This window comes from Mustela putorius, unplaced genomic scaffold (assembly GCF_011764305.1).
Source record: "Mustela putorius furo isolate JIRA1106 unplaced genomic scaffold, ASM1176430v1.1 tig00000407_pilon_pilon_pilon, whole genome shotgun sequence".
Lineage (NCBI taxonomy): Eukaryota > Metazoa > Chordata > Mammalia > Carnivora > Mustelidae > Mustela > Mustela putorius.
The window spans coordinates 19,293,849-19,305,637 of NW_025421373.1; the positions used below are offsets into that span (position 1 = coordinate 19,293,849).

Consider the following 11,789-nt stretch of genomic DNA (forward strand, 5'->3'; position numbering starts at 1 on the left):
TAGTATTACGATCTCTAGCTCCATCTACATCATTGCAAATGGCAAGATTTCATTCTTTTTTATTACCAAATAATACTCCATTTTTATGTGAATAATATATACCACATCATCTTTACTCATTCGTTAGCTGGTGGGCTTTTGGGCTCCTTGGCTATTATAAATAATGCTGTTATAAACAGAGGGTTGCATGCATCCCTTTGAATTAGTGTTTTTGTAGGTTTTGAATAAATACCTTGTAGTGCAATTGCTGGATCATAAGGTAGTTCTATTGTTAACTTTTTGAGGAAACTTCATGCAGTTTTCCACAGTGGCTGTACCAGTTTGCATACCCAACAGTACATGATTGTTCCTTTTCTCCACATCCTCACCAACTCTTGTTTCTTGTGTTGTTTATTTTACTTAATTTTACAGATATCTTACTGTAATTTTGATTTACTTTTCTTTGATGATAAGTGATGATGAACACCTTTTCATGTGTCTGTTAGCAGTCAGTAGGTCTTCTTTGGAGAAATGTCTATTCATGTCTTCTGCCCATTTTTAATTGGATTATTTGATTTTTGGATGTTGTTTTATCTTCTTTATATATTTTGGATGCTGCCCAGTTTTTCTCAATGCAATTGTCTGAAAAGACTATCTTTTTGTTTTTTTAAGATTTTATTTATTTGTTTGGCAGACAGAGATCACAAGTAGGCAGAGAGGCAGGTAGAGAGAGAGGAGGAAGCAGTCTCCCTGCTGAGCAGAGAGCCAGATGCAGGGCTCGATCCCAGGACCCTGAAATCATGACCTGAGCCGAAGGCAGAGGCTTAAGTCACTGAGCCACCCAGATGCCCCAAGACTATCTTTTTCCCATTGGATATTCCTTCTTCCTGTGTTGTCAAGGATTAATTGGCCATATAATTTTGTCTTTATTTTTAGATTTTTCTATACTGTTCTATTTATCTATGCATCCATTTTTGTGCCAGTACCATACTGTTCTGATTATTAAGTCTTATATATGTCTCTTTATTTTCATGTGCTTGAGAGGTAATAATCCATAAAAAGACTACAAGAATTGGAAAAAGGGTATGTTTACAGGAAAACACTCCAAAATATACCTGTTTCCCCATACTACATTGAATGTGAATAGTAGTGATACCTTTTAAATCGTAGCAAAAAAAAAAAAAAATTTGCTCTTTTTTTCAATATTTTTCTTCTTTATAAAGCTATAGATTTATCTCTAAAGTTTTGCCTATATTTTTGGGCATATAAAATCTTGAATCCATGCCATTCCCTAGAATTTTGGTAATGTTTAGATATCCTGACTTCTTTTTCAATCATGCATACTTGCTGTATAACAGCTTTGATATCCCTTCCTGGGAAATCTGTTCACTTTCTGCCCATATGCCATCTTCCATGGTAACTGATATGAAGCATTTATTAACATTTGATCAATTTCTGCATTTTTTCCTTAAATTTCCTTCCTTTTTTTTAAAAAAATAGCTCTATCAATTCTACTTCTGATTTCCAACGATATTTACAACTAGCTATTCACATTCTTGAGGGATTAGGCATACAAATTTTTTGAAAGCTAGTACATAGTGCTCCCTTTATATTCCTAATTGAACTATGAATAAAGAATTCTTATAAAAACAAGATTTGGCTCTCAGTTTGGAAGAAACCAAGATAGACAAAATGATATTCAAAGAATGAACTCAATAATAATAATAATAATAAATAATTGATATTTTCTTAATAATTTTGGCTCTCCTGATCCTACAAACAAAGGCATTGCACCTATGTATGTATAACATTAAACTTTCAACAAATAAGGAAAGGGGAGGAATTGACACTAAAACAAGATGCCATTCAGATAATACAGGAGAAATCAAAGCAAACCAAAAGAATTGATTTTAAAAGTATACTGGACTCCTGTTGTAAATAAATGTTTTTATGGCTTAAGACAGGTGAACCCAGAATAAAATGGCTTTGAAGCAGAGTTATCTCAGTACATTAAACATTAAAACACTCTGTTTAAGCATGGAAGAAGGCGAAAAACATCTTACATACTCTTTCCCAATTTTCTTAAAACTGTGGAGCACAGATTAGAAAAAGTAGTAGATGCCACCCATTAACCTAGAAAGTAGTCAAAATGTCTGCTGAAACCCAGTATCAGAACTCTATTCCTATTTTCTATGTGGATTTAAAATTTAATTTAGATCAGGCTTAAATTTTACTATACAAACTGGCCCATAATCAGAAAACTCCTGGGGCTCTAATGTAGATAAATTTAAATTTATCTTTTAAAAATATATGTACAGCCCTGGGTACCAGCACTACGTAATCAACTGGAGATCGACCTAAGCCCCACAGAGCAAACACAGGGGTTCACCATGAATCACATTTGTTAGCATAAACTGATCACATTGGTAGTGTGTGGCCTAACACCCCAAGCATACAAAAAAATGCTTGTCAGGAAGAATAGTCCAGGGACTCAGAGCTCAACTTTTAGGACCTATTCAAAGACCAATTCTGAAAAACAGGCCATTCTTGGAAATATGGAGTGTTTGAGCAACTCTCACTGAAGAGTTAACCATTTCCCGCCCACATTTATAAAATTTAAATATATCAATGAGTGAGTTGAACACAAGAACAGACACAAAGAAAATAGAAATGAATACATTGAAAAACTTATTCAAGGAAATCGCTCAGAATTTAGTACAAAGTTAACGTAAGGACACAAAAGATAGAATGAGAAGGTCCAGTGGCCCGCTAGGAAGTGTTACAGGAGGAAGAAATAAAATTAAAGGCTTTCATTCAAAAACTGTGTAATATCAGGACACCTGGGTGGTTCAGTCAGTTAAGCAACTGCCTTCAGCTCAGGTCATCATCCCAGGGATCTGGGATCAAGCCCCATGTTGGGCTCCATACTCTGTAGGGATCTGTTTCTCCATTTCCTTCTGCCCCTCTGCCCACTTCTGCTCTCTCTCTGTCTGTCTCAAATAAATAAGTAAAAAAATCTTTAGAACAATGTGGAATCTTGAAGCAGCCCTCACGTCACCAGCTGGATAAGAAAATCAAATCCATACCCAGAGCCATCTAGCCATCTAAATGCACCTACAGGCTATCAAATAAAAATCTTTAAATTTAACAAAAAAAAAAAAAAAAAAGAAAGAAAGAAAGAAAGAAAAGAGAGAGAGAGAGATTCATTACCCAAGAAATAAAAATAATTAGACAACGTATTTTTCATCAGTGGATGTCAGCTAAGGATAGATTTTTAGAGAAGCGATTATTTTATCTTCAAATTATGTTTTCCATTGCCTCTGGCATTCATTATTGGTAGCTTTTAAGAATTTCCCAGTCTAAGTAATATATTTATCCAATCAGTGACTCAGATTACTCGCTTAAAAAATAAAAGTAGGGCGCCTGGGTGGCTCAGTGGGTTAAGCCGCTGCCTTCGGCTCAGGTCATGATCTCAGGGTCCTGGGATCGAGTCCCGCATCGGGCTCTCTGCTTGGCAGGGAGCCTGCTTCTCTCTCTCTCTCTCTCTCTCTCTCTGCCTGCCTCTCCATCTACTTGTGATTTCTCTCTGTCAAATAAATAAATAAAACCTTAAAAAAAAAAAAAAAAAAAAAAAAATAAAAGTAAAAAACAGTAATGCTTACTTTATAAAATAAATCCAGACATTTTCAATCATACATAGAGCTTATGTTTGGTAGGCCTTTATTAAAAGAAATACTAAAATAGGTGATTTAACAAGAAAGAAATTGAAATCAGAAGGATAGAATGCAGGGAATTAAACTTTTTTGTTTGTTAAATATGCAAATATTGGTTATATAATATGTTAATAATGAAACGTGAGGCAATATTAAAACATGTTGGAATTAAAATACCAGATAACAATAATGTGGGGTAAATCACAGTAAATAGTTCTGAGATCCTTGTATTATACAGATATTATATCAGAGGGGAGAGGGGTAAGAATTCAGTTAAATACACAAGTTAAAATTTACAATAAGCCATTATTTTAAAATTTAAATGAAATGGATAGCCTATAAACCAGTAGACAACAGGAAAAGAGAGAAATTCTGTCAAAAAGAAAACAAAAAAGGAGTAAACTAAGGGGAAAAAAAAGAGGGGAAGAAGTGTTATATAATTATACAGTTCAATAAATTATATTGAAAATATCCAAATGTAAATAAGATGTGGTACGTATATCAATGGAATATTACTCAGCCATCAGAAAAGATGAACACCCACCATTTTCATTGACTTGGATAGAACTGGAGGGGGTTATGCTAAGTGAAATAAGTCAAGCAGAGAAAGTCAATTATATGGTTTCGCTCATACGTGGAACAAAAGTAATAGTGTAGAGAACCACAGGGAAGGGGAAGGGAGGGAAAATTGGGAAGAAATCAGAGAAGGAGACAAACCATGAGAGACTCTGGACTCCGGGTAACAAACTGAGGGCTACAGAAGGGAGGGGGGTGGGGTAATGGGGTAACCAAGTGATGGGTATTAAAGAGGGCACATATTTTGATGAGCACTGGAGTGTTATATGCAACTAATGAATCATTGAATGCTACATTAAAAACTAATGATGTACTACGATATGCTGGCTAACTAAACAAAATTAAAAAAAAATTAAAAAAAAAACAAAACTAAACAAAAGAAACTTCCCAATGGGTTGGCAGTTGAATATGAGAAAAAGAAAAAGAAAAAAATGAAAGAAAATATCCAAATAAAGAAATATCCAAATAAATATCCAAAAAGGCAATAATTACAAAGAATTAATTACATCCATTCTAAAAATAGAGTATCAGATTTGATTACAAATAAAATCCAGGTATATGATGTTAATGAGTGAGTTTACATGATCCAGGTTGCTTAGAAAAGACTAATAATAAACCACAAAAATATGTAAAAGACTAATTCAGAAATGGGACATACACACGTATACACACAAATATATTCTTATGTGTGTTTATATGGAGTAAGGTTCTTTATCCTTTAAAAGAATAAGCTTGTAAATTGTGGTATATTAATAAGAAGGAATAATACACAGAAAACTGAATAAATGGATTAGATCTGTAAGTATCATGAGTAGATCTTCATAACATAACATAATGAAAAGAGCAAATTGCTAAATATTACCTATGACGTGGTATTAGGTAAATATAGAAAAATCAAACTATTGTTTATCAATCCATATATGTGCAATAAAAGTATAACCATATAGACTGACTACACACCTGATTCATGATAATACCATCCCTGGAGAAAGAAGGAGAGAGAGAAAAAAAAAAAGAAATATCAGAGTAGGAAAAAGCTTCCACTTATTTTTAGTGATCTGTTTCTTTTGTTTTAAAAATCTGGGACAAGCTTTCTGCCCGTGGACGCCGCCAAGTAAGCATCGTTAAAATCTCCCCTCCCACCGCCGTCATGTCTAAGTCAGAGTCTCCCAAAGAGCCTGAACAGCTGTGGAAGCTCTTCATCGGAGGTCTGAGCTTTGAAACAACCGATGAGAGTCTGAGGAGCCATTTTGAGCAGTGGGGAACACTTATGGACTGTGTGGTAATGAGAGATCCAAACACCAAGCGCTCCAGAGGCTTTGGGTTTGCCACATATGCCACTGTGGAGGAGGTGGATGCAGCCATGAATGCAAGGCCACACAAGGTGGATGGAAGAGTTGTGGAACCAAAGAGGGCTGTCTCAAGAGAAGATTCTCAAAGACCTGGTGCCCACTTAACTGTGAAAAAGATTTTTGTTGGTGGCATTAAAGAAGATACTGAAGAACATCATCTAAGAGATTATTTTGAACAGAATGGGAAAATCGAAGTGATTGAGATCATGACTGACCGAGGCACTGGCAAAAAGAGGGGTTTTGGTTTTGTAATATTTGATGACCATGATTCTATAGACAAGATTGTCATTCAAAAATACCATACTGTGAATGGCCACAACTGTGAAGTAAGGAAAGCGCTCTCTAAGCAAGAGATGGCTAGTGCTTCATCCAGCCAAAGAGGTCGAAGTGGTTCTGGAAACTTGGGTGGTGGTCGTGGAGGTGGTTTTGGTGGGAATGACAACTTTGGTCGCGGAGGAAACTTCAGTGGTCGAGGTGGCTTTGGTGGCAGTCGAGGTGGTGGTGGATATGGTGGCAGTGGGGATGGCTATAACGGATTTGGTAATGATGGAAGCAACTTTGGAGGTGGCGGAAGCTATAATGATTTTGGCAAAAACAACAATCAATTCTCAAATTTTGGACCCATGAAAGGAGACAATTTTGGAGGCAGAAGCTCTGGCCCTTATGGTGGTGGAGGCCAATACTTCACCAAACCACGAAACCAAGGTGGCTATGGTGGTTCCAGCAGCAGCAGCAGCAGCTACGGCAATGGCAGAAGGTTTTAATTCCTGCCAGGAAACAAAACTTAGCAGGAGAGAAGAGCCAGAGAAGTGACAGGGAAGCTACAGGTTACAACAGATATGTGAACTCAGCCAAGCACAGTGGTGGCAGGGCCTAGCTGCTACAAAGAAGACATGTTTTAGACAATATTCGTGTATATGGGCAGAAAAACTCAAGGACTGTATTTGTGACTAATTGTATAACTGGTTATTTTAGTTTCTGTTCTGTGGAAAGTGTAAAGCATTCCAACAAAGGGTTTTAATGTAGATTATTTTTTTTTTTTGCACCCATGCTGTTGATTGCTAAATAATAGTCTGATCATGACGCTGAATAAATGTGTCTTTAAAAAAAAAAATCTGGGATAAATAGGACAATCCCCTTTTTTTGTTGTTGTTTCTCTTTTACATTATGGGTGCTAACTCAGTTTGTAAGGTATTAACTTTCCTGTCTAGAATTCAAATACTTCTTCATCAGCTTTTCTGACAAGGAAATATTATCAGAAATCTGAAAACCAGGTATATTCTGAGATAATATGTTGATCTTAGTTATCTCCAATATTCCCTAAACTAACTTTAGAGGTCTCATCAGTCACCTACAACAGTGGTTCTCAATTCTACTAGAACCAGCATCCCACCATCTTTTAAACAAATAATTGAGTATATGCTATCCTAAAATAAAATTGTTAAAAAATAAAGCTTGCCTTCGTGCAGAGTTTTGAATTGATGTAAAGCCCTAACTATAAACTGAAGAATAAATAGAAATAATTTAAAATAAAACAATACATTTTAAAATATGTAAATGGTCAGGCACTATTATACTTGAAGAGGTAAGGAAGTATTCAGGTACTTAAACCAATTAAGCTCTAAAATAGATAGACATACATGCACACCAACATAACTGTAGAGGTTACATAATACCATCTAATAACATATGTAGTGTGATATTTTAAAATGATTAACATCTCTTGGTAAAGGCCTAAACAAGGCATTAGACAATCTTCTCTCAATGTATACAGCATTGACATTCTTGGGAAATTGCATGTATACTATAAACTTTAAGTTATAAACTTAGATCAGCAATTCTCAAATTCTGTTACAAATATGTAACAGAAGTCTTAATAAGACACAGATTTCTTGTTCCCACCTCTGAAAGTTTTATCAGTAGTCTAGAGTGGAGCCCAAAAACACACATTTAAAACAAGATCTCAGATGATACTGGGGCTCTTGGTCTGGAGGCCAACTCCAAAGATAACTTAGAAAATTTTAAATATGCTTTTTCACACGCATGAATGCCTTAAAGGACATTTGAAAAACATGTGTAACCATTTTCTGTTTGGCATGACTATGCCATTGTTGCAAGAATTCTAGCATCCCTGGCACCTACTCACTAAGTGCCAGGGTAGTTGGCCTTCTCACATGATAGCTCAGGGTTCCAAGCACAAGTATTTAAAGAGAGAGCACATGGAAACTATCAATCTCCTTTTTGAGACTCATTAATTCCACATTAGTGCCCTAGTCAGTATATTTCAAACGGTCCCAAACCTATGCAGCCTCTCTGTGATTCTGATTTAGGGAATTGAGACACAGGGCAATAACCTAAAGTATGAATATTTTGTGTCCGGTTGTTGCAAGCTTTCTTTTTTTTTCCCCACGTCTACAAAAATCCAGCTGAATCACGCCTGTGGTCCACAAAAACAAAAAAAGAAAAACAATTGGTGATTCTAAATCAGTTAGATGTAGTTAGATGTGTCGAGAATTGTCTGTTCTTTAAACAAAGAAAAACCTTTGGTTTTCTGCTGTGTACCTTTAATCATCTTCTAAGCAATCCTAAGTATGAGTTTGTCACTCCTGAATAAAAAACTGATGGCAGAACTTAGATTTTGAGGGGTCTTGCAAACTAACCAATAGATTAGTAACTCTTGAAAAATAGAATGTTAAAACATCTCTACTTTTTTTGGCAAAACAGCAGGTTAATTTTTAAGCCAAACCTAAATGAGGCATTTTCCAGAAAGTCACAAACTGTAACTATAATTTTATAATGGAATTTTATCTGTGCCAGTTGGAGCTTGGAAGGAAATGGTGTAGAGTTACTTGTCTCTTTGTGCAGATCATGTTACAATGCTTCTCAAAGGCTAATCCAATATTCAGTCTGTGTTGTACAGTAACATCTATAGTGAGAAAGGGGAAAGAAAAGCTGAACTGGTCAAATGTAATGTCCTCTTTCATGAGGTCAGCCAATAGGAATTGTAACAGCTAATATACTAGACAGTGGGAATGCAGTAGAGGGTTTTTTCCCTTCTTTCCCAGGAGAAAAAATAAATATAAAGGCAGTCGTTTTGAAATCTAGAAATATCACAGCTGGAAACCCAAAATAAACCATCTTTAATCCCCAGATTCTGTCAGTTGATCTCCATGATCTCCTTGAGACTACAGCTAAAGAAGGACATTAACTTTACAGGAGGTGGCATTCTGATTTGCACCAGAGAATCCCAGTTAGAGATAACTTGCTGTTTGGACTAAGATTATTGTACACCTTTAAAGTTTAGTATCACTTACAACTATTTAATATAAATGATTTCTATCCATATACATCCTCTTTTCATCAACCTAAATTTTATCATCTTCTTCATTATATCACATAGATCTTATGAAGTATAATGTGGATGCCTGCCTGAAATATAGATTTCACTCCTTTACACACCCAGCATATATATGTGTCAGTTTACTTTTTTCCCCCTACTTAAAAAGGTTCCACTCCAACTCTCATCCTCATGCTTGATGAAGAGTTAATGAGGTGTATGTAGGCTTCTTCAAAATCATTGCGCAATCAACCAACTTCTCTTCCAAAGCTGTTGTCAACTGCCCTCGTTGCCTTGTTCCTGTTTGGAAGCAAAAAGACAACAGACAAAATGAGGGATCAAAAGTTGCATGTGTCCAGCCTTCATATTACTACCAGCCTCATAATAACTGATTATGCATTTTATTCATATGGACGCTGACCATATATCACGTCCAGTGAAGTTGGTCACAAGCAAAATTGACAAGGTAAAGAGATGGTTTAGTAGAACCAAACCATCCCCACCACCATCCCACACCTGCTCTGAGCAACATATGAAATTCCTCTTTAGCATGGTCCTATAAATTAGACCAGTTAGATGAACATCTATTAAAAGTCTTCCTCTTCTAAAGTATTGATAGAAGCTTACAGACAACATTATAAACTTATTTTAATAAATTATTCTTTCTGTAATAGTAGTATAAAATTATTTGGTGCTTTCCACATACCAGGCACTGTTCTAAGTATTTCACATATATGCAAACTCCAATGACTCGAACCAGTAAAATCAGAATCTCTCAGGGGGGATCCAGACTTGAAGATTTTTTAATGCTCCCAGTGATTCCAGTGTAAACCCAAGGTTGAGAATGCTAAGAACCACTACTTGAATTTATCTACAGCATCAGAGCCTAATTGCCCTTAGTAACAGAGTCTCTCTTGCCTTTGCATTTCCTTTTCCTTTTTCTTCTTCTTTTTCTTTTCTGAACACATAGATAATAGTCTGTAGTTTCCTTCTTGTATTTTATTTAACCCATTAATAGTGTCTTTATCTGGAGCATTTCTTTTCTTATAACTAAAAATAGGCAGCAGAGGGAGTGGTGTGGGGGTGGTCACTAATATGTGCTTTATAGTTTGGACTCTGATTCAATGGGAAGCAGTGAAATATTGTGAAAATGCCTGGGCTCTAAAAGGATACATCTCATCTTATACTGGAGTTCTTCTGCTCCATATTAGACCTTAGGGGAATCACTTAACTCTTGTAGTCTTGCTTTCCCTTTTTGTAAAATTGGAAAAATGTTGCCTATTTGTGAGAGCAGAGCTGTATACATATGTAAAGTGCCTGGTGCAGAGTAGGTACACCATGAAGGGCATCTTCTACTCTACCGTAATTATCTCGCTAATTAGAATAAATTCTGACCCATCTTGAGGCCTTCTTCACTAGGTTCTTCTTCTAACTGCTGCTGTGTGATGAAGCCCAGGGGCTATTCTCCCCCATTCATACAAACATCTTTGAAGCTCTCTCTCCATTTCCTTTAGCAGCAATTTCCCACACTGGCTCGCTGAAGTCACATCTTGGCTTCCTACTAACAGTTTTCAATTCTTCAGATTCTTTTGTCTGTCTGTCTGTCTCTCTCTCCCTCCCCCCACATTCTCAGACTTCACTTTAAAAGTGGTCTTTGCTCTCAGGCTCTTTCCGGATACTTCCTTCCTGTTAGTTTTCTCTTCCCTATGCTGCATCTCACTTTATCCTCTCACCATGCTTTCAAATACATAATATGGACACTAAAACTCTTTATTCCAGCTTTTTACTTCAGCTTTTACTTTTAAGATTAAGGCTATAAACCCAATGAATATTTCATGTAGAACACTTCTCATCCTTTATTTGCTGAGGTAGATGTAATAACCAGCAAAAAAGCTGTAATAAAATAAACTCAATAAAGAAACTAGACAGAACATATTAAGAGACCCAAATTTATGACTGCTTGGTGAGTCAGAATGTTCTAGAAGATTTGCAAGTTCCCTTTTTATCTCACTTTTCTTAATCTCTTTTCTCAGTGCTGGTTAGTATCGTTCTTTGCACCTAACCTCTGCTGCCTTCCTTTTTTAAAATACATGAATATTTCTTTTTTTCGATTCTAAGGACTTGCCTTTCATTTTTATCGATTGTGGAATACACTGAAAATGGTGATTCATTGTCCCTCTTAGAGGTTTCTAAATATCACAGCCGTGGCCCCATTTTATGCACCAGATCTACTTCTTTTCAATTCTTCTTTTCCTTACCATTTTAGCCTAAGAATCGCTGGAAAATCCCGATTACACATGGCCTCCTTTCAGTGCATAGACCTGAGCTCTGTTTGGGAACTTTGACTTAGTCCTGTTGCCTTCCTCTTTTCACCAACTCAGCCATTCACTAAGGAGATGCCAAATGTGGATTTGTGAGGTGTCATGGGTGACAGATAGCAATGAGCTCATATTCCCTCTCTTGAAGAAAGCCACTCAGCCTATCTAATGCTAACTGGCTCATCCATCTTCCCGTTTCTAATTTAACCATCTTTTTCTATTTTCTCAATGTTTTAATGTAATTTGTAACCTTTCTCTGTTTATATCAATGCCTCTTATCTACTGGTGTTTCTGCTAAATTAGCTTTTCATCATAATCTGTGAGTTAGCATCTTTTTTTTTTAATATTTTGTTTATTTATTTGACAGATAGAGATCACAAGTAGGCAGAGAGGCAGGCAGAGAGAGAGGAGGAAGCAGGCTCCCTGCTGAGCAGAGAGCCCCGATGCAGGGCTCGACCCCAGGACCCTGGAATCATGACCTGAGCCAAAGGCAGAGACTTTAACCCACTGAGCC

At 36.3% G+C, this 11,789-nt stretch overlaps 1 protein-coding gene across 1 annotated transcript; it reads left to right on the forward strand.

Annotated features, from left to right (window-relative positions):
* The first annotated feature begins 5,403 nt into the window (after positions 1–5,403).
* Positions 5,404–6,520, forward strand: LOC101678595 (heterogeneous nuclear ribonucleoprotein A1-like). The gene has a single exon (XM_013053449.2). The coding sequence runs from the start codon at positions 5,419–5,421 to the stop codon at positions 6,382–6,384; it is 966 nt and encodes a 321-aa protein (XP_012908903.2). The 5' UTR covers positions 5,404–5,418; the 3' UTR covers positions 6,385–6,520.
* Positions 6,521–11,789: the final 5,269 nt, after the last annotated feature.

What these genes read in the sequence shown, in the direction of transcription:
- LOC101678595 (XM_013053449.2), top strand. Translation starts at nt 5,419, where the DNA reads ATGTCTAAGTCAGAGTCTCCCAAAGAGCCTGAACAGCTGTGGAAGCTC.